A 27,534-nucleotide genomic window follows, 5' to 3' on the forward strand; every position below is an offset into this window, starting at 1 on the left:
TAAGCCTGCCTTAGGCTCAGGTGATCCCTAACTGGCAAATAATGAATGTGGCAGGTTGAAAGCAGTGTGGGCTGGAATGAAAACATTCTGGCAGGAGGTGTTCCAGGAAGAGGATTGAGAACCACTACTATAGAGTGTATGCCGTAGACCCCAAGCAAACACAGTGCACCAATGCTGATAATCAGGATTTTACTCTAAGTGCATGTTCTAGCACTAAAAATAAACTAGAGTAACCATATCCAGAGAGAAGTAATCCACACAAGAATGTTAAGAACAACAACACCATTAATCACTGATTAATACTATCATAAGTCTACCTTTTCAGACCATGTTAGATTATAGAATAATTAAAAATGCTTTTATATTACATTTTAAACAAACGGGATAATAGAAACAGGACAAAGCAATGTGTCTGTGTTTAGATAGGCCTATGCATGTTAACACCAGCTCAGGAATTTATAGTCCTTTGTGAGACACTGTCCAAGTTCCCCATTGCAAGCTATTGCCATCCAGACATATAAAAGGCTTTCGGTGCTACGGTAAGTCTATTATCTACTTTAAAGGAGTTTAATGGCATCTTTAGCAAGGAAGATTAACAGTACCCCCACACAGCGTTTCCTCCCTTTTACTTGAGATTTAGTTAAGGACCTTTTACTGCTAGAACCTCGCTGAGATTCCTGTCCGTGTCAGGAGTGAAATAGGATGTACTCGAACAATTCAGAAGACTTGATTTGAACCAGGGTTAGTCCCCAAGTTTGGGACGATCCAGTGATCGTCGGGACAGCTGGACCAGTTCCCAGCGGCGATCCGCAGCTAAACACCGCCTGAAAGCGCCACCGCTGGTTTTAAGGTACGGTGTCGTGGCCGGTGTGCCAGGAAACAACGAAATGGGGCAGAAAAGGGATATCGATATAAAGCCGTTTGAAACCAGGTTGCTGCAATTATGGTAATCCTTTCTCAAATGTCGAGTTTCGAAAGAGAGCGTTTTCTCTTCATAGGAAACAAAGCGCCGCGCTGTTCGGTGTCCCAGGCAGAAAGGAGGCTCTGTGATGCGGACTCCTTTGAACAGCATCGCAGCACTGTTTAATCGACGAAAGAGAAAGATCCGCTTTTCCCCCGATGGACAACGCATGCATGGTTAAAACTGCATTAGAATTAAAGAGGAAACTTTGGCCAAGCTGACCAGAATCGTCATCGCAACATTTGTTTTGCTTGCCAAACATAAATTAATTTTCTGTGGGTGATGGTGAAAGGTGTTATTCCTTAACAGAAGTGGCTCACTTGTGTTAATTTCTCAAAACACATTCTCAGTAATCTTGTTTACGTTCTATAGTCGTGTTTAGTCTCCCCCGACATGCTCAATAAGTTTATTCTAAAACACCTCCGCCTAGTGTTGCTTAACCAGAGACTTTTAAAATAACGACGTGAAGTTTTGCCCAATGTATACAATGTTTTGCCACACAGAACCCTTTGATCAGACGTGGAAAAGCACGCAGGGCGTCTCCTGGGGGTCGATCTCAAGTCAAAGCCCACCTTAACGATTTACATGAATGTAACAGTTCCATTACTTACTTTGTAAATAGTCTGTAGGGTTTGCAAACTTCCACAACGCTTTAGATGTAGATGATTTTAGGTTTATAATGGAATAACATAGATTTGAGTAAGATTTCTTGCGTGAGTGTCACGCCAGATGCAGGTAAGTTGACAGGCTTACATCTTATCATATTATAGCGTTTTAGATTTTCCGTATTTCGTACTTCTATTGGTCCGTTGTCGTTTTATGGGATTCATGTATGAGCCAAATAAGCAAAAAATTAACGAGCATTTTCTCGAAATGCACAAAAATGTTATTTTTCTATATTATTCAGCTATATATAAGATCATTATTCCACACTTATTATTAAAATTAGCAATCTTTCGGAACATTTATCCTTCATAATGAAAACGTGCACTATATGTAAGTTAGACAAGTTTCGCATATTTTATGGTCGGTGTATGATATTCATATCACCAAACACCTCCTTACAGTTAAGTGACGACAAACTGCAAATGAGACGAGTTTGGGAAAGTGTGAAAAGAAGGGGGAGACACTTCTTGGCGGGGGCACAGGTGCGGTACGGGACCGCATTCCACAATGTGGCAGCGAGGCACCAGGGGACGGACGTCCGCTCTTTAGTCAACAGCCTTGGTGTTCCGCTGATATCAGGCGTTCATTGCGGGTCCTTTTAACACCTGTCACAAATGTCGATTTTCAGTAGGCCTATGCCGTTTCATATTGTCTGAATGCCTGTCTCAATTAGAGCTCATGTGGATCCGTGAAACATGCCTTTTACGCTGAATTTGTTCATGATCCTAAATTTAGTCTGGAGCTCGGAGACCAAGTGCTCCCCGACCACTTTTTATAAAAACTGCTGGATTAGACGCTTCCCCGGCATTTTCATCGATATCGACGAGTCCCAGCGCAGAGGCGCGCAGCTTCTTAAGTTTTACCAGGAGGAAACGGCATTGAAATGCAGCCGGACCTGTTGCCTCACAAGAAACTGTAAGTGTTTTTTTTTTTTTTTTTATCTTAATCTAAAACGAAACAGCGACTGCTTAACGTCGTGACCCAAAGCGTATTTATTAGTTATTCCGAAGAATCTGGTTATTAATAATACACATTTAATAGCCTAAAACAACAAGTAATAATGTAAATGTGCATCTGTGTTATCTGTTATTAAAGGATTTACAATTTAGGCCTATTGCGGTTATATATATAGTTTAGACAGAATTGCGTAATAGTTTGGTATTTAGCAAACGTGATGCCACAGTGTACAGTATAATTACCTAGGGTTAGAGTGAATGTAAAATTACAGCCATAGACAGTGGCAGAGGAAATATATATATAATTAGTATATTTTGATAAATATATAAAGATTGTTTGCGCAGTTAATATGGATACATTTATTACACGTTTACACTTTTCCATTACATATTTCAATAAGCCCCAATGCACCCCCCCCAAACACACACACACACACACACACGTTCATGCAAACAGCCCTGTACTGGATAAGTAGTTGGAAGATATGGATGAATGGGAGGTAGGATTTCACACTACATTTCAAACTACATTATTACATATGATACATTTATGATATTCTGACAGTTTTAGGTATAACGTAGGCTTATAAATGAGACACTAGATGAAAATGATAGTGATATTGTACCAATATAATTATATTATTATATTATTAATATATTATTATTATTATTATTATAATTATATAGACTCAGGACAATTCACTCACGCACGACTCGATTCAGGAACAGTTTCTACCCCAGTGCCATCAGGCTATTCAACAATCAGTAATTGTGGTAAAATCCCTTACTGTGCAACTTACTTCACACTATGCACTGTCACTGTATATTATGCACACTCAAACTATGCAACTTAGACTATTTATTATTATTTATTGCTGCTACACCACTTTGTCTTTGTCTTCTATGTCTTGTGTGTATCTTGTCTTATGTTCTGTCTGTGGGGGGGGGGTTTCAAGTAAGAATTTCATTGTGCTCTGTACGCTGTACTTGGTACACATGACAATAAACTTCAACTTCAACTTCATATTAAAATGATAAAATGGTTTTGCTAAGTATCACCAGACATGTAAATATTACTTGCCGTGTGAAACGTGAAGGAGCTGGCGAGTCAGAGAGGAAGCTGTGACTCTGCTTTGTTTACGCTCCAGTCTCCTGTAACCTGGCCATGTTCCACTATGACACCGTGCAGGAGAGTGTTAACTGCTTCCACCTGCACTGCCCCACTTTGGAGAGCTGCATCCCAAGGCACAGGGGCAATGTCATCCTCTACAACATCAGTGCAGGTGAGGGCTGCTCTCACGTCGCACCACATCTGTTTGAGTATCATCGCTAGTCATACCAATGACTCAAATGGCTTCAAGTCGGCCCCAGCTTATCATCAGGCAGCAATTACTGATGACTCAAATGGTGATGGGTCGGATCTGGATCATCGCCATGTACCAGCTACTGATGACTCAGATGGCCAGACATGAGCCTCTACTTATCACCCATACACCATTCACTAATTACTCAAATGTTCATACTGTAGGTATGCCCCAGCTTGTCACCAGAAATGAATCACTGATGACTCAAATGGCCATATTATCATCATTATGTACTAATCACCGACTAGAGTAACCACAGAAAGTCAATCTTAGCCTATCATCTTCATGCACCAATCACTGACTATTTTAATCATAGAAGGTCAGTTCCAAGGTATGGACAAGGTATAGATTTGGGTATGGACAGTATCCCACCACAGTTACTATTGTTTACAAAAACTAGAACTATAAGAAAATATTTTCATAAACTAAAATAAAATAAAACACTACAACTAAACAAAAACTATAAACATTGCTACAGAAACTAACTGAAATAAAATAAAAATGAATGTTACAATTTTTAATACTATTTAGCTACATTAGATTCATCATGATACTGATGACTGGCTAACCTCTGGGCAAGGGGGTCGATCTGCTGGGCAAATTCAATAAAGAATTAAAAACATACAAAAACTGGTGGACCAGTTCTTTCTTCTAAGTAGTGTTACCAACCTGTCCCATATTGAACTATGTTGAACCTTACCACTCAATAAGTCCACTCTGTCAATCACCCCACTCTGCAAATTTGATCGGGATGCAGGGCTCATTATTTCATCAATAGCCATTTTTCCAAGTAGCCGATGTGCTATTAAGTTTAAAAAGTTTGTAGCACCCAATGAATTTTAGTAGCATGCACAAAAAACTGAAGAACTCACTCAACAAATTTCAATATACTGTAACACTTCTCCATGAGTTCCAAGAATGGACTGAAGAATCTGCTGCCTTAATAAACTTTTATACATTTTTGAAGTCAGTTAATAATTTAGTTTTATAAAATTATTCAAATTGGACACAAATCAGCCAGTTAATTTGAAGACAAAAATAAACAGAAAGGGAGGCTGCAGTAATAAATAGCCTACATGCTTAGAAACACTACGTACAGATCTGTGTACATACAGAGATACACGCACACGCTGTCTCTCACTTTCTTTCACGCTACACTTTGTCCCTCCATGCACAGCATATGCAAAACATTAGTGTGCCAATAAATTTCACCCACTGGAAGGTCTGAAACCATTAAACCACTGGTGTCCAGTCTTCTTTATAGTGTGAGCTAATTATCCAAAGAGCCAAACACTCGGGTCGTTCTGGGGGGAAGTCCCCCTAGGTATATTTTGCAGACCGGGGAGGAGGGGGGGCGGGTCCCCCTTGATATATTAAATATTAGATTTCGTGATCAGTTACAAATGCGCTGGAAATTGACCGTTTGGCTGCCGCTGCCTTAAATCATTCTTTGTTGAATTAGTATCCCGTATAATCCACCCTGCTTTGGCTAGCAGTGCTAATGGCACTGCAGGCATAATCATTACCTCCTTCTGCGACGATCTCATCACCCAGTTCCTTCAAAATGAGCAATCGACTTCATTTTTGTTAGTTACTACCATTAGGTTGTTACTGATTGACTCAAATAGTCATATAAATATTTAGGCAAATGTTACGCAGTTTGTTGAAAATGAGTACCAGTTACTTACTTTGTTTTGAACGCTCAGTACTGGGTCGTCTAGCAGTGTGATGTATGCTTGGAATACTAGTTTTTACCTACCAAACAGCTACTAGTCAATTCAATGTAACTTTCCAAAAATAATTACAGGTAATAGTGTAACGTCATTGCTCAATCCAATTCACATATGTGCAATTGAATATTTTTAGTTGCATATTTGATAAAAATGTCACAGTGTAGAGGCCTGTCTGGATCCGGCCAGGGGTAGGGGGTGGGAGATTAGTGAATGAGCTGATACAATCTCTCGTCTTCCACTATGGCTGATCATCCAATGTAGTCCATTATTTCAGGATTTATGTGTTTAGCACCAGTAACTTTAACTTTTTGTTAAATTTAAATATCAGTGGGTAGTATCACCCAAAATTGACACTTCAAACAGATATCGGCCAATATCAATACGTTAGTGCATCTCTAACATCAGTACATAATATGGACTGCATATTCATGTATGATTCTCTAATGATCAGATACATTCAACATTAAGTCTGTCCCAAGAAATAAAATGAGTAAAACTTACACTGAAGCTAAAATATATAAAAAAACTAAACAGAAATATATCTTTGAAATAGAAACTATAACAATACTGGTAGAGACATGTCCCTACCAGTGTTGTGGGAATAACATGTGTTTAGGGGAGCGGGGCATTCGGGGCTGATTTAACCTTATTAGTGTTGAAACCAAACCTACGCCTTTGGTCAGTACCAACTTATCATCATTATCACGACATTATCAGTGTCAACCAAACCATGCTTAAACAATGTATGTCCTATCCAGTGCTTTGCATTAGTCTATTATTATGCATACATATCAATAAACGAAGACGTATAATTGTAGGAGGTCATAAATCTTTAACAAGACTATATATTTGATTTTGTTCTGTGATGATTTTTTTTCAGACTTTTCCACCAGTTAATCCTATAACTTTTATTAGCCTTTGTGATGGTAGTTTCAGAATTATAACCTATTCAACTGAGCTGGACATAACCCTTGAAAGTTATAAAATAATTTAAATGGTATTTTCTAAATTCAGTAGAATTGAATTTAATTTGTACATAGTTGTCAGCTGGCCAAAGCAATCGACCAAGGCTGACATTGCAGTAATATTGTGAGAAAATAGAAATTGGATAGAAAATCCAGAAGACAGAGGTGGAGACTGGAGGTTCAAGCCCATGAGACTATCCAACCCCCTCAACATGCTAATCTGATACAAATCACAAATATTTGTTAGCTTCAAGCTTCAGAGAGTAATTGCTGTTGTCATTTCAGCTTATGGGGATGTGACGCCTTGCTGATGATAAACTACTGGTTAGATGATTGCGTGTGTGTGAGATGTTATACCATTCTCTAAAGCTAACCTTAGGGCTGTCGTCTAGGTGTGGACCCTGACCTGCTGGTTTTTGGGAAGTATTTCCCATCCAATGTACGTGTCTGGCCTCACCTGTCCTCCAGGCCCAACTCCTCAGACCTCCTGGCTTCGGATAAGCGCCAGTTCAACCGCCCAGCTGTGTCTCCTGTCCAGAAGCAAACCACCTTGTCCCCAAAAGGGGGATTGACCTCACCCAAGAACTCTAACAAGGTTATATCTGGTTCCTCCTTTGTTACTTTCCCATCATCACCTGTCATGACCACCTCCACCTCTCCTGAACAAGCTTTGAGGAGCAGCTCCACCCACTCTACCCTATCCACCATGATTGCCTCTACCTCTGTCACCCCTGTTAACTCCACACCCCTACCAATCACAACCAGTTCAACCTTCATGAACTCCATTCTTCCACCAGTCACAACTAGTACTTCCTCCATTATGTCCACAATCTCTCCAATTCCAAGTTCCACCTCCACCCAGCCACTAGCTATGACTAATTCTACCTTATTCAACTCCACATCCCCACTAAATACAAGCAAGCCCACCATCTTCCATTCTACCCCACCATCCTCTATAAATATATACTCCTCCGTCAACTCCACAGCCCCACCAGTTACAAACAAACCCAGCTCTTTTAAGTCAAACTCACCACCAGTCATAACCGAGCCCAGCTTGCTCAACTCCACAGCCCTACCAGTTATGACTAATTCTAATTCCTTTACCTCTACCCCACCAGCATTAACAGCCAGACCCACCTTGCTCAACTCCACAGCCTTACCAATTATAACCAACCCCATTTCCTTCAACTCTACCCCATCACCAGTCATAACCAGCCCCACCTCTACCAAATCCATACCCCTGTCAATGAAAACCAAGCCCACCCCCATCAAATCCATATCCTCAACAGTCACAACTGGGCTCAGTTCCATTAACTCCACACATTCACCAGCAAAAGTTAGACCTATAACTGCTACACCAGCACCTCAAGTCATCATGGTCAAATCAACTTTCTCTCCTTCCAAAGCTCCAGCCATCATGATACACTCTTCCTACACCAAAGACACACCCTTGCATTCCACGATTGGCCCCATTACCTCCATCACCCCACCCACTGTGGTGATCACACCAACCATTAAAACACCATCATCTACTTTGGCCAGCATTGCCCATGCAACTCCCCCCTCCTCTCTCATGTCCAAGTCCAGCTCTGCCTTGACAAGCCCCATATCCTCTCATATGACCAGATCTACACCTGTCACCTCCACTTCTCCACTAAAAATGACCATCGATGTCCAAACCACTATTTTGGCCCTGTATACCAACAGCACTGGGGGTAACCATACCACCCACAGCCAGTCCTCTGCCATTCCACGGTATCCTGGCCCCCTTCTACTCCCCACAAGCACTCATGCTCATTCCATTCCTGCTGGTCCTGCCAACATTGACAGTGGCAAACAGTATCCCAATGATACCAAAGGATATGTCAGCAGGAACCACACTGAGGTGGAGGTGGGTAGTGGTAAGCCCAACACAGTGACTCCAACCTGGCATATTGCAGTCAAAGCTCTTCTGGTCCCAATAGTGGTCGTCAGTGCTGTCTTACTGACCTGCTGCTGTACCACCTTGATGGCCATCAACTGGAGGGGCAAGAGAAAGGGACACTACAGGACATCCTGGGGCAAAAAGAAGGGCTCCATGCAACTTGTCAAGTATGTGATCATCAGGGAGAGGTTTTGAGCAGGCATGTGGGTGTGGATGGTCTGAAACCAGCGACAGTGGAGGTCTTGGGTGCTTGGAAGATATGGCAGATTTCAGGTGATTTTTTTTCTATTGAAGAATGCAGAAGACTGCAAGAGATTAAACTGAAGGGTCTGGCAGATGCGTGATTCGCCTACAGTTGGGAGACACTGCAGCAGTTTGGTTTCAGGAAATGCTGCACACTTTGATTGTTCTCCACCATCTGGGACTGCAGTTGGAGTTAACTGCTCCCTTGAAGACCATCATATAAGCAGGGGTTTAAAGCTCGCCAGCCAGAGGTGACTCCAGTATTAGCCTGCATTGGCGAGGTCTCCGTTGCCACGTTTCTTACAACAGATTCATAATGAAGTTTTTTTATGAAGCAATTTTCAAAGGAATTTAAAATAATGAGAGAGCAAAGATTCTTAGGGTTCCCATAGTAATATGATCTGAATGGTCTTTCACTGTGGAAATGATTCAGCCTAAAGGCATTATTTATAAGGAGGTCATGGTTTTATAATCTTAATGGTTTAATAACGAAGTTCCACATTTTGGAGCATGAAGCTACCATGCAGGTCACACCAATGGAAGACCACGGCAAACTGAGGCCAAAGTCAAAGATCCACAGCACTTAGCTTCACATGGGGTAGAAACAGCTTTGCCTTGATTTTTTCCTTTAACTCATCAAAATAATCGTTAAAAGTGACTTTTTTTTTTTTTTTTTACTTACCTTGCTTTGATCCACTAGTTACCTCTCTAAGAATAAATGTGTATATTTTCTACTTCTAAAAATCATGCTGGTAATATGCTGAGGTATGTACCTGTGCTTTGGAGAAATACTGTCCAAAATACCATAATTATTTTGTCATTAAACAACTGATTTAAATTTTTCATCTTGTTCTGGAGATTTTTTCCCATGTTTGTACTCTTCGGTTAATCACGATCTCTTGATTTTTCTCTTCAACCTTCCCTGCTGTCAATATACAAGGTAAGAGCCACATTCTGAGCTCCAACTGTTACATTTCCTTGTCAGTCTCAGTGGCCAGATTATGGAAAGGCACCTGAGCAGGTCTCAAATGGACAAAGCTGCTCTCAGATATGACAGCAAGGGACCAACTTGGGCAAACATTCAGCACATTTTGTGTCAGCATCTTGGTGAATGGCCTCACTCAAACAAGACCAAGGTAAGCAAATGCCCCTTATCTGGACAGATGCAGCCCCTCACCCCTGTGTGAGAACCATCCCTGTGAGTCACATCCCCCAGGGAATCAAGTTTCCACCATCGACCCCAAACTATTGGTATTTCACTCGCTTCACCGCTGAATGCATCCTTTCTTCAGGGCCCTGAATGTGCACTGGGATTTCTCTTTGAGCTGTGACTGAGGAATGGGATGACGTCTGCCGGAGGCTTATAACCCACATAACCAAACAATATCCGCATATGAAGAGACCCAACTCAGGCAGAACAACTGATATCAAACACAATTTTAATGTGTTTACAGTTTCGGCTTCAACTATTGAATCTGTTCTGAGTGAGCGGTTACTATATGGCCCAGCAGAACCATGGAAACGATATGTGACAGGAGAGGCAACCAATTTAATCTGGTGACAAACACACCTTCGGGAACAGTAGGCTTTCTGATCTGGACACAGATTTCTGCCCAGATTAACAGAACCAGTGCAATTACGATGATACAATGGCACATAGCCACAGGGCTTCAGTCCATCAGCCTCAGCACTTGCATCTGTTTGACGAAGGTGTCAGTGAGGCCCTCAGACAGCCCGTTTATGCAGGAGGAGCTCAAAGCCTTAGCAACTGTCTCACAGCCTCCCTGTACCGCAGTACACCTTCCTCACTCTCGCCCTCGTTCTTCAGCTGGCTGACTGCGGTGCCATATTCCCGCACCTCAGCAGAGGTTAGCAGCTTGTCCCGGCAGGGTTCTGCCTCCGTATCAGGCCGCATGCGTAGCAGAGTGTCCACCACATTCTTCTGTGAAGGGCTGCCTTCCCATACGTATTCTTCCATGTCTTCCTCGGTCTTCTCCTGCTCCCAGGCCTCCGTTTTCTGGATGGAGAAGAAGGGGTGGTAGCATCATCAGCACTTTACCAAGGCTACACCAGCCCCCCACCTCCCTGAGGTGTTAGCTAGCGAGTAGAGCCAGATCATCATATCTGGCTAACAGAACATGCTTCAGCATCTCCTAAATAGGGATTGCATTGATTTTATATTAAGAGGGGCTCCATGCAAATGTGTGGAGGTAATCCCAGCCACTGCTAGCCCCAGAACATCACAATCCCAATCTTTCACATTACAGGTGCATAGTCTACAGGCACCTACTGCCTCCAGGAACTGCATCACCAGTCTGTGACTGGCTGCATTTAGTTGCAAGGCTGAAAAAATAACTTCAACTGACTGAAATAATCTGGAATACCGTGCAGTGTCTGTTTTCTTGGGGAACACCGCCCCCTCTACAGAGCTAGAGTTTCCCGGCATTAGGTGCCACACACACTGCCTCCCTGCAGTCTGCACTGCTCACCTCACAGTGCACAAAGGACCCATTGTGTGGGTCCCTTCTGCTCCCCAGACCCCGGCCCAGGGACCAACCCCTATCATGACATCTGAGGCCACTAAAACCCTTCTTCCATGGGACCTCCTTTGCTAGTCTGATGCACAGGTGATGAGAATCACCCCCCACTGATGGTTTGGGTTGTCAGGTATGTCTCCACAGTGGAACAGGTGTCTGCATGGATGTGGGAGCACCACCTGCGGCTGGGTGTCTAAGCCCCGGGAGGCCAGAGAGCTGATGTTACACCTGGAAAAAGGCAGCACTAATACGGCTGCTTTACCTATTGAAAAAGTCACACCAAGGACTCTACTGTGCGCTCCTGGCACAAGGAATTGGTCACTTTAATTTCCTCTCTGCCCAGCCCATAGTAATACACAATGATGGAAAATCAGAAGTAGGTCTGGTGGAGAGCGTGCAGTGCTCACCATACAAACCAACTTGAGGATGCGAGTGACATAAACATAGGCTGAAGCTCTTTCAACCCTGGGCTGAGCTTCTCTTAGGTGCTACATCTGAGTTACACATAAGAGTGACCTGTAAACTTTACGGTGTTGATGTTAGCAGTCAAACTTGATCCTAAACTGCTGCAAAGTCGAGTAGACGCACTCAGGTGTAGCATGAGCGAGCTGCGTTTGCCGCAATGCTACTGCCGGCCTGTGGAACATTCAGCCCCCGTGAGCGAGCTGGCCTGGGCAGTTCCCAGACAGATGCCCCCATGGACCCTGCTAAGCGAGAGACTGTCAGAGAGCGCTGGGGAGACAACGTGGGTCCCACGCTGACAAACAATGGGCTCCTTTACGGGGTCACATTACTGCTGCACGTACAGCTAATGGGCAAGCCTCTCTGGCATGGCCAGCACCTCCCATGCCCAACGAGCTTAACCAATCAGACAAAGCCTGCCCAAGCTTATCCAAACTAAAACCAATCACCAGCCTCTATCCGTCTGGTGTCTACGTACACGATATGTACACGTAAGCAGACCAGTTACCAACCACCGTCGGATGTGACACCAGAATCTTTGACTGGTCATCCAAAAACGTAATAAAGAATTAGGGGGTCGACATGCAGACATTTAAACACTATAGCTGTGACGACAGCATGCTCAGTGAAACATTATAACGTGATTTAATTACGGGTGTATTTATTTATATCCTTTATTTAACCAGGAGAAGCCCATTGAGATTAAAGTATTCTCCTCAGTCTGGCTATATATGGAGGTGCTGAGGGGGCTCTGTTTGCACTACAGACCTACTGAGGCAGGTTCTTTCACACAGGGTCTGCTCATGCTCCAAGCCTGGCAATACAGTGTACCACCACATAGGGGTCAAGGTGACTTATGGAAAAATGAGGCATTTGTAAAACTTTCTAACAGTTTTTAAGCAAGTCAAATGATTTATATTTTATTTTTAAAAATTCACATTTTGTTATTTCTAAAACTGAGTGTTTTATAGTTGTGTAACACTGCTTTAATTTATCCATAACAACTAAATTCATGCACCTGAATAGACCTCTATACAATACTGTTTTTATTCATTTTCCATTTTTATTTAATGGAATTTGAGTGTCAAGCTCTGAGTTTAGTTAGTAATAGAGAAACTCTCTTTTGTCTCAGTTCCTGATCGCAATGAAAACAAACAATATCCCAGCTCATTCAGTGTTATTCCAACATAGAGCCAGGGGATGGTGGAGTATAAAGTAGAGGAGATGCCAACAGACCAAAGAGCCACTGGTCTGAGGGGGGCTCTCATATCTGCTCACCGGGGCACGTGAGTGGGGAACATGACCTCCTAGAGAATGGAGAGCAAACGGCACTCTGCTGAAAAGTTTATGAGAGAGCTGGGGGGTGATGAAAACATGGCCCATTCACTGCGGGAGACCACTTAATGCTCACTGTGCCCCTCAACAAGGGGCAGCCCCCCTGTATCAGGTGTCCCCCGCCCCAGGGCTAAGACAAAGGACTATATGGACTGGAGCATGTGATCTTTGTTTGAGGGGGTTAGTGGGTAATGAGGACAATGTGACATACTACTGTGTAGGCAGATAAAGAAAATTATGTTTACATAAATCTTCATGCTGATGTAAAACTATGATTTTATAGGAGTGAATGTGCATCAGCTCAGCCATTTCAAATCTCTCCTAAATTCAACCCAGGAACCATCCAGTACACCATATTTGCTGACTTTACTGACCACTAATATACCATGTTTAGCTAATCAGTAATTAGTGAACTACCTCGATGAAGTAAGTTAGAGAGCAGGGGGTGAAATATAATGAACACACAGAATGGCTGGGGTGCCCCTGAGGAGAGTTTTGGGAACTTACGAGATTTTCTTCAAGAAATCAGCAAATTTCAGAACAATAATTTACTATATATGAGCATTAGAATGAGTCATACAACTGGTCCTAGGCCACACTCCTGAAAAGGCGGGACTCACCCAGGACTCGTGGTATAAGGCGGTCAGGAGGTACATTGCGTAGTCTCTGTTCTGCCTCTTCAATGGACATCTGGATAGGGAACACAGGACCTAAATTTTGACTGATGCCGTCTAATGACACAACCACTGACCCTCACGCTGAGCCACTGACACACAGTCAGGCGTAAACCAACCAGCAATGGAGAGATGTTGCGAAGCCTCTGCAAGCACAGCATACCTGTCTGCCGTGAGGGTCAAAGTGTCCGTCTCCCTACAGTACCGGGGCCCAGCCAACTTCACCAGCTTCCTCCTTGCGTGCAAGTCCAGATTCAGGCATGACAGCTTCACCTGTGGAGAAGCCCAGAACCAATCACAGCAGCTCAGCACCCCCCCAGTTCGGACATCACACCCGGTCTTGGCAGGAAACTGCAGCCTTAATGGTCTCACTGGTTTGTCCAGTATAATAATAAATCATGACATGGGGGAAGAAAATAACCAACAGTCCCTGTACTTCAGCTTCTGTTATCTCCAGTCATCTCTGCCAAAGCCAAATGCGTGAATTCCCATAATCAGATACGTTCCGGGGATTTTGTTTACAGCGACATCCCAGTACAGGGTATCTCTAGCCATTCTCTGATTGAGAACAACAGAAGATCATCATACACATCTGTTCTTTTTTCCTTTTTAAATCCACGTTCCCACATCCCAAGGGGACACTGGTTACATGCCATCCTCTGATTTTCATCGCACTCTTATTGGCCAAAAGAGCTGCTCCAAAAAGCACATGATCCATGTGAATTACACAGAACACACACATCAGAGGCAGAAGCAGACTAGCTTCACTCATCCATACCGACTGACAGGAACCACGCTTTTACTGCTCAGGGCTCCTACTAATCCAGTTTCAATATAAAAAATTCCATACTTCTCCGTACGACATAGGATAAGGGTCAGAGTGTCCTGAGACCCATTTCCTGTTGCTTTCCATGCTGCCCTTTAAGCATTCAGAACAGAGCAAAAATGTACCATTTAATATGAACAAAAAGATGGGATCTGGTGTTTATTGCTTTGCAGACTCCAAAATGACAACTGAAACATCTTATGATCATGCACTATAAAACATCCACCAATCACTGCCCCCTGGCCCATCCATCCATCCTCACCTTGAGCCTGACCACCCGACTGGCGGGGCTCCTCAGAGAGGGCCCAGCAAACACAAAGTCCTTGGTCTCCATCTGGATGGGAAAATGCTCCTCACACCTGACGTCCGAGTCCAAGGTGGATGGCCACTCTGTGCAAAACTCTGCCATGGAGGGTAACACAGATCTAATGTCACAGGTCCTGTCATCAGCCTCCGTACTCTCCAGTTAAAGCTGCAGTCATACTTAACTAAAGTAAAGAACCTGGTCGTAGCCAAGGGGGGGCAGGCATTCGCCACAATCAAGTTGATCCCATCCCACCGCTTGGTGAATTTTATCGTTGGCAAAATCTTATCGCTAAGTTTTCAAAATACTGGAATAGCGTTGCATTGGGAAACACTGTCAAAATACCATATACCGCAGTATAATGTCTAGATGTTACCAAGCCTACCTGGTAATTAAAATCAGACTGGTCCAATCTTAGTTCCATCTTAACTTTCGTATTTTATAATGTTGCATTTTAGAATAAGTGATATGATGACAGAATTAATTACAGAACATATGGAAATAAATGCATTCATTTTCAGAACATCACTGGAACGTCACAGATGCCAGGTACACTCATACTCACGCTTTAAAGCTTCACAGTGCTTCTTAATCGCAGGTGGAGTTATGTGCAGGAAGTTGGGAATCTGAAAGAGACATTTGTCACATCAGTCTCACATCACTGAACTCCTAAAAACAGACCACACCAGTCCTGCTAAGATGCCTCTAACGATATACTAAACCATTTTTGACAAAGCAGAGGATTTTTTTTCAATAACCCCAGAACTTGCACAAGGTTTTTTATCATAGCACAATGAAAATCTGATCCACATGCTTCCTGTGGATCATAATACCAAACACTAAAAGTATGGCACCTTCTCAGATCTTAAGTCAGAGACCAAATATAAACGTGAAGGGGTCCCCAAAGCCTGACCACAGCGCTAGAGCTTGAAGTAACAGAGCAGTGAGCACCAGCTGGATGTTGCTGTATGATGGTCTGTTGCTCGGGATCTGCTGGTTAACTACAGATATTCCATACCAATCTGGTAGGGTTAACTAGCCTCCCCAGTGGTTTAAGGTACATTCAGCCAAAATATTAAACTGGAGCCAAGTCTGTGGTATGTTACACATCCAGCAAAACACAAACACGGAGAGGGTATTTCCACAACCCGTCCAAATCTTATTTTGAAACATATTTGCTGATATAAAAATGATTCAGTTTTCCGAGTTAAAAACATATAGTACAAGAATCGCTTTTAACTTTATTAAAATAGTTTAACCTGATGCCAGTATAAGATGCCTATACGCCAGCACACTGACCCCATCCTACCCCTCTTCGAACCTTTATAAGCTCCAAATTGCCTTCCTTGGCTGGGTGAACCCCCCTCTCCACCGGATAGCCCATGCGGACAGGCAGGGGCACGGAGCACGGCTTGAAGGCGGCCGCAGTCGGGTACACGCTGGTCCAGTCCTGGTCTGTGGACATTTTCTCATATCGCGGCGGTCCACTCTGAAAAAAAGTCCACGAATTTTAAAAGATGAGAATGTCACTTTTACAACGGTGATTATACTGCACGGTATTCATTTAGTACAACCAGATTAGATGATCGGTCTCCATAGTCAAGGTTATCACAATGCTAATATACTTTAAAACGTGGAGTGCGCTGAGCATGCTGCCACACTGCGGCCCTTCTTAAAAGCCCATCATTCGTACCTCCCTCCTCGGCTTTCTATTCGGGGGTCCTCTCCTTCCAGCTGCAGACACGCCTTAAAATGCAACAAAAATGTCATACAATCGTAACACATCGAAACTGACTGTACTTATACGATAAACCCGATTTGATGTGAAACATCAGACTGTATGTATAATATAAAATGATTTTCAATAACATTCACGGTCCCTCCCACGATGACCTAGAAGCTCGCCACACTTCTTGTATTTGATTATATTGCATTTCTGAATACATTGGTTAATAATAATCAAGCTATTTACCCGTTGAATCTGCGAACCCTCTTCGTATCGGAATTAGTATTATAGCCCCTAAATGTTGATTTATTCTGTTTAAGGACATTGCCGCCGTACACAGCTCCAAGGCAGCCATAACTGGAATAAGACAAACGCGTACGGAAAGCCGAAAGGCACAAATGTGGTAAAAGCTACGCGCACTTCTATATACACAACGCCACCTGCTGGCAAATGTTAAGTAAGCGCCAGGAATTGCTGCAATTCTTCGAAAGATACAGTACATCCATTCATGGGCGTAAATTACGGGGGATGGGGGGTTGTAACCCCCCAATAATCAAAACTGGCGAATACAACCCCTCAATAATCATGTCACCCCCTAAATAGTTGGAGACCTGACCCACCCCTCCCGCAATGTTCAAACCAAAGTTACGCCCTTGCATCTATCCGTCCGTCAACCCACCCATTCATCCATCCAACGTCCAAGCGATTATTCCGGAAAGTCAAATGATATATGCTATTGAAACATCACAAGCAGAAATATAGACAAAGATGATGTAGCTTAATAGTAAAAAGTATAGTTTTTAAAATGTACATTTTGCATTTTATAACTCTTTTTCATATAAACTTTAAGCGGTGGTATAAAGTATTCTTCAGTCTCAGGTCGCTGTAGTATTGTAATTACCACAGCTGTCAACCCCTTAACTCATGTGCGGTATCGCTGCTTGAATGCATGGAGCACGATTAAATGTCAGTCATTCACCGCGTAAGATGAAAGGATCTGTCCACACGTGTGAGGTGTGCTGCTTCGCCGTAGGGTTTTACACAGCGGGGAAAAGGGCTGTCACACAAGCTCCAGCGTGAAAGACACTTGGCACAGGGACCCCGTAGTCCGCATGATAAAGTTCATATTGCCGAAGTCTCATTTCGCTCTCCAAGGTACTGGGTTACTCGGCACTCAGCACGTTGCAGTGACCAGTAAAAGGTAGGCTAAATCATGTTGAATTATTATCATTTTTAATTGTAGAAGTATACATTGAAAAACGTTTTCTTAATGTAATTTTGATGTCTCTTAATTCGGGTCGATAATGAGATATTTTATTTGTAAAATGCAGGTGTATAAATTAAGATGTGTGAAACGACGGACCTCGTGGGATCAGGGTTTTCAATGTTTTTGGACGCGTGTTGAATATTTTTTCTATTCTTTCTTTGCATTATTTTAAATGTAATATAATTTAAAAGTCTTGCATTATAGATTTGAATTTTAATAAAAATAGATTTGAAATTTGAATAGAAATAGATTTGAAATAGATTCTGGGTGTAATTAGAACCGACTAATATTATTGTTACTACTAGCTACTACGACAACTACTACTACTACTAGCTAGGCCTACTAGGCTAATACTACTGCTACCACCACCCCTACTACTACTACTACTAATACTAATAACAACAACAACAATAAAACAACAACAACAATACAATTTACAAAAAACACAGGGTAAATTAATGTACGAATGAATTACCTGATTATATATCTGACTGAAACCCAATATATTTGTAGCTCAGTGGTACTCTGTCGAACAAAGATTAGAAGTAATTTACCATGGTCCATTTAGCGTAAGACAAAGGAGCGTGTCAGCCTTCGGACTGAAACTGTGGGTGAATGTATTCGCCACTTCGCGGTCGAGACTAGCATACACTTAATCGGAAAGCGGCTCCTGTTTCGTTTGGGCTCCCCAGTGAAAGTCTCATGAATAATACCCGCAACAACAATTTAATAATAGGGGTCGATCTGACATGAATACCTTATTGGTCTTATTCATGCAGATCTCATCCAAAGTCCTTATATCTAAAAAAACACGACTGATAATTACTGACGCACTTCATGAAGACTTCGATTCAGATGTAAACAGAGGTTTCACTTCCACGTGCCGGATATACTCGTTTGCCGTCAATTACATCTTCTGACCCTTCAACTGACAGTTGCATTGTCGGTGGGGTGCAGCGATGATATCTATTCCAACCATAGGGAGGGCTGGAACCACATCAGAGCAGCGGGATGGTAGTCCATCACTATAATATAATATAATATTGTGGAAATCCGATTGGGGTCGGTGCGTGACGTCAGGAGTTTCCCAGCATGCCCCGGTGTTCAACTGTTAATTATGTCTTGGTTTTGTCTTTATTACAGTGTTTTGTGATATTTAAAGTTTGCTTCGTGTTTATTTAGTTTATGTCCTTATCTTAGGTATTAGTTCGTGTGGTCGATGTGCATGCTCCCATGATCGGGATTAAGGTTGTCAGTAGTGGGGAGTGGACCGGCAACGTGAATAAAGGGTAGTGGAGAGAGCGTTGCTGAGTTGTATACCGCACAATGCCCCTACCAATTCATATAGATAAGACATGGATACTACCCCCACTACCCCAACAGCTTTGTTCAAAGCTAGCTTGTTAATTAATAAAGAAGCTGTTCGACAAAAGGTGCCTACCTTGGAGTCCCTTCCGGAGCTTTGCCACAATGTAATATAATGTAATAGCACCAGCAAGGTGCATGTTCCAACATGCCCCACATGCAATTGTAAATAGCCCTTGTTTTGTTGTTGTTGTTGTTGTTAATGTTAATGGTTATATTTCCCTATTGTTGCGCATGTGTTTGCCTGTGTCTTGTGTGTACCCGGTCCAATCTTTGGATGTATTTAGCTTGTGTTAATCTCCTACTGTGTATTCATCTTGCAGTTTGGCGTCTGACAACCTTGTGTTTCCCATCTGTGTATTTGGTTCAGTGCTGGTTGGATGCCTGTTGTAGTCTTTTTAAGAACTGCTAATAAAGAGTGTGTTTTCCCTGGCAAGCAAGTCTCCATGTCTCTATATGCTCCCGCGTTGCCTTGGTCCGCCCAGCACCACATTGATGTCAGAAGTGGGATCCCGGAAGTGATCCTGTTGGCGCGGCTGGAGCGGGCGTTGATTACCATCATCCGGCAAGCTTGCTCCAGCTTTGGGGACCTCAAGGAGGCAGAGAAGCGATGGCACCCCACAAGAGACGTGAAGCTTGTCTGCTGGTGTTGCAGGGCAGGAGGGCACCTGTCTCTCCACTGCCCGGAAGCTCGCACCAGAGCCTCCGGCAGAAGAGCAGGGGACGCCGGGGAAAGGGAGGCACCCTCCGTTCTATCCAGGAGGCACCAGACCCACACAGCGCGCCCTGAAGCCTGTCCTGCCTGCTCACCAAAACCTCAGCGAAGACGAGGATGGGCAGCATAGCAGACTCCAGCTGCTCATTGGCCGTCAAGAGCTCCCCAATCGTCAGTGAGGAGAACCCGCGGCGCAACTCCGGCTGCAAGGCCGACCAGCAGAGGCAGCAGGTGGAGGCTGCTCTGTTGGTGCAAAGAGTGCTGCGAGCTTGACGAGTAGCGGGAGCGGGACTGTCAAGACCGGGTGCGGGACTATCAAGACCGGGAGCGGTTGCAGTAGTCCATGGAGCAGGAGCAGCAGGAGCTGTGCAATAAATTGGCCAGCTGGGAGAAGGAGCACGACCGCCAGAAGCGCCTGGCTGAGGCAGTGGAGGCGGTGCTGCGTGGCCGCGGGACAGTGCTGCTCGGCCAGGAGGAGGCATGTCGCAGATTGGAGGCCCAGCTGGCTGAGAAACACCGCAGGCTACAGGAGGCAGCAGTCACGCTGTGTGGCCGGGAAGAGGCGTGCCATGCTCTGGAGGCCCAGCTGGCCCAGGAGCACAGTGAGCTGGCGACCCGACCATAGCAGAGCAAGCCGGTGTGCGAGCCGCTGGAATGGGAACTGCTGTGCAGGGTCGCCCGACGCTGCAAGCAGCAGGCCCTGCAGGGCCCTCCTAAGCGGGGTAGGAAGAAGGGCCAGGGCCAGGAGGGGGCCACACCGACCGGAAGTCTCCACCAGCCCCTTGCGCTGGCTGTCACAGGAGAGCCTGGCTGTGGGAGTCGCTGGGTGTGGACCTTCTGGAAGCTCTATTGGGTCCCCTCAAGGTGTAAAAGAGGAAGGGTTGGCGCCTGGGGGGATCTGATATGCCAGCGCCAGCTAGCAGCTAGCCACACCAGCGCTCGGGGACTGACCTACCCCATCATCGTAGGCGATACACCATCGGTGGCCAGCGGACCCCGGGGCCCGGGGACTTGCGTCGGAACTGAGGTGGGGACTGGGGGTGGTGGTCGTCAGGACGGTCAACCACTGAGAAGGGGGAAGTGTAGCACCGGCGGGGCACATGTCCCAGCATGCCTCAAGCAAGTCACCATGTCTCTCTGCTCACATAATGTCTTGGTCCACCCGCACTGTGTAGAGGGAGAGAACCCTCTCTTAAAGGGTCGACACAGGTGCGGCTTGTTAGCCCCTTAGCTGTTGACTGGCTCGTGGCGTGGGCATGACAGTATCACGGTCTAAGAAGCATGGTCTTGATTCGTTTTGCTTTGTATTTGTATAAAAAACTCAATTTCAGATACATTTTCTACATTTATTTTCTTTAAACTAACATGCTGCACAAGTTAAACACTACAATTTTAATACAAAATGGCAACATATAATGTCAAATGCAACAAATAATCTGTAGACATAGGTCGATTGTACATCAACATATGATGCTTTTCCATTGTCCCCATGCTGTATTCATATTGTGAAGCACTAGCACTGCTCACTGTGCCCATCACCCAGCTCACTCCTAATTTGGGAGCACACACACACCAACACACTATGTACAGCAATAAACTGTCAACACTACACGTGGCATAACAACACAGCACATTTACATACAACACAAGTGACTATGAAGAACTGTTTACATGGCTGGCATCAGTCCAACCTGCCACACTGCCCACCAGTACCTCCGCGCTACACTGTCTCCCCCCCAGGGGGGTTATCTGTCCTGGAACCTCCACAAAGTCTTGGAAGTGCTCCGAACAGCGGCGAGTCCTCTGCAATTGCGAGCCCCCCAGTCCTCCACCATCCTGATCAGTCCCTGCTGCCGGGGTACTCACCACCAGTGGCGATGGCTCCTCCAAGTGGGCCGAGGTTGGTACAGTGCCAAGTGGTCATGGTGCAGCATAATAGTACTGCACCACTCAGGCATCCATACCCTGTACACCACCTTGGAGATCTGTTCCAGAACCTTCTTTAGGGCCCGTCCAGTGGCTGTCGAGCCAGGGTGACTGCTCCTTCTTCCTGATGAGGCAGTACAACCGAACAGGGTCCCCGGGCTGGAAGGACTGTCCCCAGGAGCAGACGTCATATGCCCTCTTCTGTCTGCCTGCGGCCGCCCCATGATGGTTCCTGGCCAGCTCGTGCACTATGCACTTCCTGCACCACTGTGTCATACGCCTACAGGATCAAGGGAAGGTAGACGTCCCAGTTGCACTGGTGCTCGTCCATGAGGTTTGCCAGTTGTGTGGCTAGGGTACGGTGAAACTGCTCCACCAGCCTGTCACTCTGCAGGTGATAGAGGGTGGTCCAGGTCTTCACGATCCCCAGCTCCTGGCAGACCTTGCTGAACACCTGCACCTTGAAGTTCCTCCCCTGGTTGCTGTGCAGCTCCCCAGGGGCCCTGAAGATGCAAAAAACCTATTAAGGAACTTAGCCGTGGTAGTGGCGCTCTGGTCGGGAACTGCATACACCTCGGGTCACCTTGTGAAGTAATCCACGGCCACGAGTATATAGCAGTTCCAATGTGGGGGAAGGGGGCCAAGACATCCACCCCCACATGCTCTATGGGGGCGCCAACCAGGTACAGCTGCAGGGGGCCCGGGATTGCTGGCTAGGACCCTTCATAACCATGCATGCATCGCAGCAGTACAAGAATAGCTTGGTGTCCTGCCAGCCGGCGGGCCAGAACCAATGTTGCAATTTCCCAAGAATCTTTGCTACCCCAAAATGCCCTGGCCCGATGGCCACATGTAGTGACCCTAACATGGTGGGGCGCAGGCTCTGGGGCATCAGCAGCTGCAGGAGCTCCCCTGTGCTGATAGGCGATCGCCAGCGGCAATACAGTAGCCCCTTATGCTCCTCCAGGGTGTGGCAAGCCGTGTTTCCGGATTAGAGGCCAAGATTGCCGCCCAGCCCGGTCATCCGCCCGGTCATCCGCCCTCGCTCCTCCATTCTCTCACTCTGGCCAGCATGGGGTCACTGTGCTGCTCCGTGGAGAGCTGCTGGTGCAGGGGCAGCGACAAAGGGCAAATTCTTGGGGCAGTGCTGGATCTTAAAGTCATAATTTGCCAGCACCTCCAACCAGCAGCCCAACTGTTCCGCTGGGTTGTAGAGGTTTAGAAGCCATGACAATGATGTGTGGTCCATCCGCAAGTGGAACTGCAAGCCACAGAGGTAGGAACAAAAGTGTTTGTGTGCCCTAATCATGGCTAGCAGTTCCAGTACCATAGGCTAAGTGTCCGGCTGAAGTACGCAACCACACGCTCCCCTTTGGGTCCCACCTACAACAGCACAGCACCTAGCCCCATGTTACTAGCAGCCATGTCCAGGAAAAATGGGAGATATGGATCTGGATATGCTAGTATGGGGCATCAGCAAACGCCACGTGAACGTGGTTGTAAGCCCTTCTCTGTATGATGCTGGTTCGCCTTTGCCGGTTCGCGAGCTCTGTCTTCTCTGCTAAAAGGGCTTACTCTGTTAAAAGCTGAGCTGAAGTTGATGAACAGCATCCTTACGTGAGAATCTCTCTTTTTCAGGTGCGTTAACGACAGGTGAAGCGCAGTAGATATTGCATCATCAGTTGACCGATTTGGGCGGTAGGCAAACTGGAGGGGGTCCAGAGTGCTGGGTAGGGTGGCTTTGATATGATTCATGACCAGTCTTTCAAAGCATTTCATGATGACTGGAGTGAAGGCCACAGTACGGTAATCATTGAAGCAGGTCACCGCTGATTTCTTTGGGACTGGGATGATAGTTGTGGTCTTGAAGCACGCTGGAACAATGGCCTGAGTGAGGGAGGTGTTGAATACGTTGGTGAGGATGACGGCCAGCTGGTCAGCACACTCTTTAAGCACTCGTCCCGGGATGTTGTCTGAACCAGCAGCTTTCCGTGGGTTCACTTTAGATTACCTGCTCATCAGGGAGAGGAGCAGATTTCCTTGTGGGTTTGCAGTTTAGTGCATCAAAACGTGCATAGAAGGTGTTCAGGGTTTCTGGGAGAATAGCATCGCTGTCACAGGGGGAAGGTGATGATTTATAGTCCAAAAAAGATTGTATGCCCTTCTACATTCTACGAGTGTCTCTGGTGTTTTGAAAATAGCTTTGAATATTTTGGGCATATGCAAACTTGGCTTTTTTAATTGCTTTGGACAGACTGGTTTGTGCGGTTCTGAGGGTAACCTTGTCACCAGATCTGAAGGCAGCAAAAAGGGCTTTCAGCATCTTCTGGACCTCAGTAGTCATCCATTTCTGCTTTGCTCTTGTGATGCCCCTCCTGGAGACAGTTACATCCTCAGTGCATTTCCTAATGTAGCCAGTCACAGCTGCAGTGGATTCCTCCTCATCAATACAGTCCTCGTAAGTAGCAGCCTCTCTGAAAACAGACCAGTCTGTGCACTTGAAGCAGATGACCGTCGCATCCAGCAATGTTTTCTCCAGATTACGGTAATTTATGAGAGTTTCCCGATCACACACAGAGGTGCGTGTTACTGGTGCACTTGCACAATGAAACATCAGTAGGACGCCAACAATATCATGAAACATTTAGCACCGAATTTGGGTTGCGTGGAGAGGCCACCGCGCTTACATCTGCTTACGCCACCATCTTGTTATTGATATTTATCACAAATTAGTTTTCTGAATAACAATGTCTTGATGTTGTCTCACACATTTCAGTGAAGAACTTAAACGCTTGTCCACGTTTAATCACCTGAGTGCAATTTTACTAACTGTGTAAATTAATTTTAGGTACTTATTGAAGATAGTAAGATGGCTTTGTGACTAACACTGGAGCCTCATGCCTCCAGGATTGAGGGTCTGAATCCCATTGTCATGCCCCGCTCGTCCGATCCTCCTATGTGCCACGCCCCCTCGTTAAACACGGGGATTCCACACAAGGTTACCAGCTGTTTCTTGTTGCTGTCATTAGTTCAATGTATTTAAGTCCACGTTAAGTTTGTTTCCCCAGTCCGATCATTGTAGTCTAACGTCTGTCCATGTGCCTTGCCTTATTGTTTTCTACAATAAATCCCCTGTTTCCCCGTCTCCCTGCTTCTGCTTCCCCAGTCCGTACATGACAGCCATCTCCTGCACTAATGAGCCACACTTGTTTAATCTTTTTTAATCTTGCGTCTCGTTACAGCCCTTGTGTGGATCACCCCAGGTGCCTCTCGTCTGCTGCCTCGTCAGTGGTGTATATAGTGCCTCCCTGTCTTGAGCTCCCCAGTCCAGTAATTGATGTTGCTGCCTGCTTGTGCACCCCAGTTTGTCCTGTGTTCTCTCCTGATTCTCCCTATCCCTTTTTGACCCCTTGTGGTCCATTTCATTTTACCCAGTTTGTACTTTTGCTCAAATAAAGTCCCTTTTGGTTCTCCCCAAGCCTGCCTTCATTTCCATCCTTCCTGTGACGTGACAATACAGTACCCTTTTTTCACCATTTTTACATGCACACTCACTTTAGTGTACATAATTTTTTTCTGTATGCTTGCATTTTGCTAATGCTGTATTACACTTGTATTGTACTTTCCTTATTTTATTTTTGTATTTTATATTACAATATTTTATACTGTAATTCTTTTATTTTATCTGTCACGTTTTGCGAACGGCGAGCAGGCAGTGGAGGCGAGAGCAGCCAGGTTAACGGAAGAACGGGGTTCTTTATCATTATCGTTCTTTATTTTTGGTATTTTTAAGCACAGTGAGACCTTTGCCTAGGCATAAAAATTGCTTTTGACAAATAAAGTTATATCTTTATCAAATTTCCATTTAAAACCCATTTAAAACCTCCTCCCTATCCTCATCTCATGTTCAACACCTGCTTTGTCTTCCCAGGTTTAAAGAACCATGGTTGTTGTTCTTTGTGTCTAAAACGGACCTCTCCATAAGTTAACTTGCATGTTAAATTTGTCAAACCATAATCTGCTGAACATTGTCTTTGCCTCACAGGTCGCAGCAGGTGGGCTGTCTCTGACACATCTATTGGCCATTGTCGAGCTCCCATCCAGAGGTCCATTTGAGATAGCGTCCCATAGGTGCTCCTGTGCCCACGCAATGGGCGAGAGACGGAGCAGCCCTATGTACCTTTTGTGCCACGCCCATGGGAGCTCTCGGGAGTCCCATACCCCCGAACCCAGCAGATATGATGACAACTGCCCATGCAGCAAAGGACCCCACCTGGAGACCACCGTCAGCACGTGTTACTCACCTGTCCTCCTGGAACAGGACTCCTCAGTGAATAATGGATCAGGCATTTCCTGTGGCCTCCACTCAGTCACAAAGGACCCAGCCTTGCAGATCCCCATCAAGCCCCCCCTTTCCCCCCGGGGACCACACAAGATGCCCCCCTCAGGATGCTTCCAAGACCCGTACCGCACTCGCACCAGCATGCAAGGGGACGTCTACAACTTCTTGGAGAGGCCGGCTGGGCTGAGATGCTTCTTTTACCACTTCTTGGTGTGAGTAAGATGAATACCTCTCTGCTTCTTAGAGATATACTAAGTAACATAAAAAGAACAACTTTTAGCTAGTAAACCTTGATACTATGCAGTGCCGGTCAATGAAAAGGTTCCTCCTGTATCAATAGGGAATCAAACAAATTTACCTGTCTGTGGAAAACCTTAAACTGCAGGAAGTGCTTATTATGGGCCTATTCATGTCAATGAAAGGCCCATATTACTCTTCACCTAGTTATTATTATTATTAAAAATAAATGACGATAGCTGATGACTGCAAACTTGTTTAGGAAGATAGTGTATATCATGTTTCCAATGTGTGGTTCTGTGAGCTGTGTGATATCTGCTGGCAAGGCAGGATTTCTTTCCAAGAGTTTTGCTACGGATTATTTCTGCATCCTGGTTTTCTGTATGCATGTCCTGCTTAGGAAAATGCAGGCTTGTAAAAGTTCTTCATCCAAGGCAAATACATCATCCCTTCTGAGTCAAAGGATACAATGTTGACCACAGGCAGGATGTAGAACACTCTGGAAGGCAGAGTGGGATAAAAACCTCTGATGTTAACTGAGACTATAATATTTCGATTCAGTGAATGGACTCATATATAATGAATTATCTAGTGATGCTCCACCAAGCTCCTTTAAGTAACTCTTACTCAGAGGTGGCTACCGGAGACGATTCCAGTCTCAACTGTCACTCTGGGGGCCAAGAAGGTAAAGCTAATGCTCTCTGTCTGTACCGCCTGCTCACCGTCCCCCATCCCTTCCGATTTGGGGATTAGTGTCCCTGTCAGGACGTGTCATGAAATCCTGAGATGTATCAGAACAATCAAAAAATAGGTGGTGAGAAACCTAAAACCAGGCCCAAGGTGATGATGCACCATCCAGGGTTTCCACCAAGTTGGCCCAGAATCCCAGCACTTGCATCTAAAATTTCTTGGTAACTCCACTCAGCATGGCATGCAGCCTCTGATGTCTGAGCAACTGGACAGGAAGTCCCTTCATTCGCACTATGAATCTGGCTCATACTATCTT

General features: G+C 45.1%; 2 protein-coding genes and 1 long non-coding RNA gene across 4 annotated transcripts in view; 1 reads left to right on the forward strand and 2 right to left on the reverse strand.

Annotated features, from left to right (window-relative positions):
* Window positions 1-1,536: 1,536 nt before the first annotated feature.
* LOC111834169 (uncharacterized) lies at window positions 1,537-9,548 on the forward strand. Of its 2 annotated transcripts, XM_023793155.2 has the most exons (4): window positions 1,537-1,696; window positions 2,363-2,542; window positions 3,732-3,866; window positions 7,038-9,548. In XM_023793155.2, exons 3-4 carry the CDS (start codon window positions 3,749-3,751, stop codon window positions 8,762-8,764), a joined length of 1,845 nt encoding a protein of 614 aa, XP_023648923.1. In that variant the 5' UTR covers window positions 1,537-1,696; window positions 2,363-2,542; window positions 3,732-3,748; the 3' UTR covers window positions 8,765-9,548. The 2 variants fall into 2 exon arrangements, with proteins under 2 accessions (XP_023648923.1, XP_023648922.1); XM_023793154.2 differs by lacking the exon at window positions 1,537-1,696 and having other exon boundaries at window positions 2,114-2,542.
* Window positions 9,549-10,234: 686 nt separating this feature from the next.
* mrps35 (mitochondrial ribosomal protein S35) lies at window positions 10,235-17,062 on the reverse strand. Its single transcript, XM_023793145.2, has 8 exons — window positions 16,923-17,062; window positions 16,644-16,696; window positions 16,272-16,439; window positions 15,516-15,576; window positions 14,909-15,048; window positions 13,984-14,093; window positions 13,767-13,836; window positions 10,235-10,829 (listed from the first exon to the last, which is right to left on the reverse strand). The coding sequence occupies exons 1-8, from the start codon at window positions 17,029-17,031 to the stop codon at window positions 10,566-10,568; spliced, it is 975 nt and encodes a 324-aa protein (XP_023648913.1). The 5' UTR covers window positions 17,032-17,062; the 3' UTR covers window positions 10,235-10,565.
* Window positions 17,063-21,355: 4,293 nt separating this feature from the next.
* LOC111834164 (uncharacterized) overlaps window positions 21,356-27,534 on the reverse strand; it is a 17,202-nt gene continuing 11,023 nt past the window's right edge. Inside the window, exon 2 of the long non-coding RNA XR_011989679.1 lies at window positions 21,356-22,452. This is a non-coding gene — a long non-coding RNA (uncharacterized lncRNA). The remainder of the gene's footprint in view (window positions 22,453-27,534) is intronic.

This window comes from Paramormyrops kingsleyae, chromosome 3 (genome assembly GCF_048594095.1).
Source record: "Paramormyrops kingsleyae isolate MSU_618 chromosome 3, PKINGS_0.4, whole genome shotgun sequence".
In the NCBI taxonomy this organism is placed as follows: Eukaryota; Metazoa; Chordata; class Actinopteri; order Osteoglossiformes; family Mormyridae; genus Paramormyrops; species Paramormyrops kingsleyae.

Excerpts from the sequence above, each read along its gene's own strand:
- LOC111834169 (XM_023793154.2), top strand. The coding sequence starts at position 2,323 with ATGCCTTTTACGCTGAATTTGTTCATGATCCTAAATTTAGTCTGGAGC. Across the intron at positions 2,543-3,731 it reads CTGTTGCCTCACAAGAAACT|TCTCCTGTAACCTGGCCATG; the intron begins GTAAGTGTTTTT and ends TTTACGCTCCAG. Across the intron at positions 3,867-7,037 it reads CCTCTACAACATCAGTGCAG|GTGTGGACCCTGACCTGCTG; the intron begins GTGAGGGCTGCT and ends GCTGTCGTCTAG.
- mrps35 (XM_023793145.2), bottom strand. The coding sequence starts at position 17,031 with ATGGCTGCCTTGGAGCTGTGTACGGCGGCAATGTCCTTAAACAGAATA. Across the intron at positions 16,440-16,643 it reads ATAGAAAGCCGAGGAGGGAG|AGTGGACCGCCGCGATATGA; the intron begins GTACGAATGATG and ends ACTTTTTTTCAG. Across the intron at positions 15,049-15,515 it reads GCACTGTGAAGCTTTAAAGC|AGTTTTGCACAGAGTGGCCA; the intron begins GTGAGTATGAGT and ends CCTCCATGGCAG.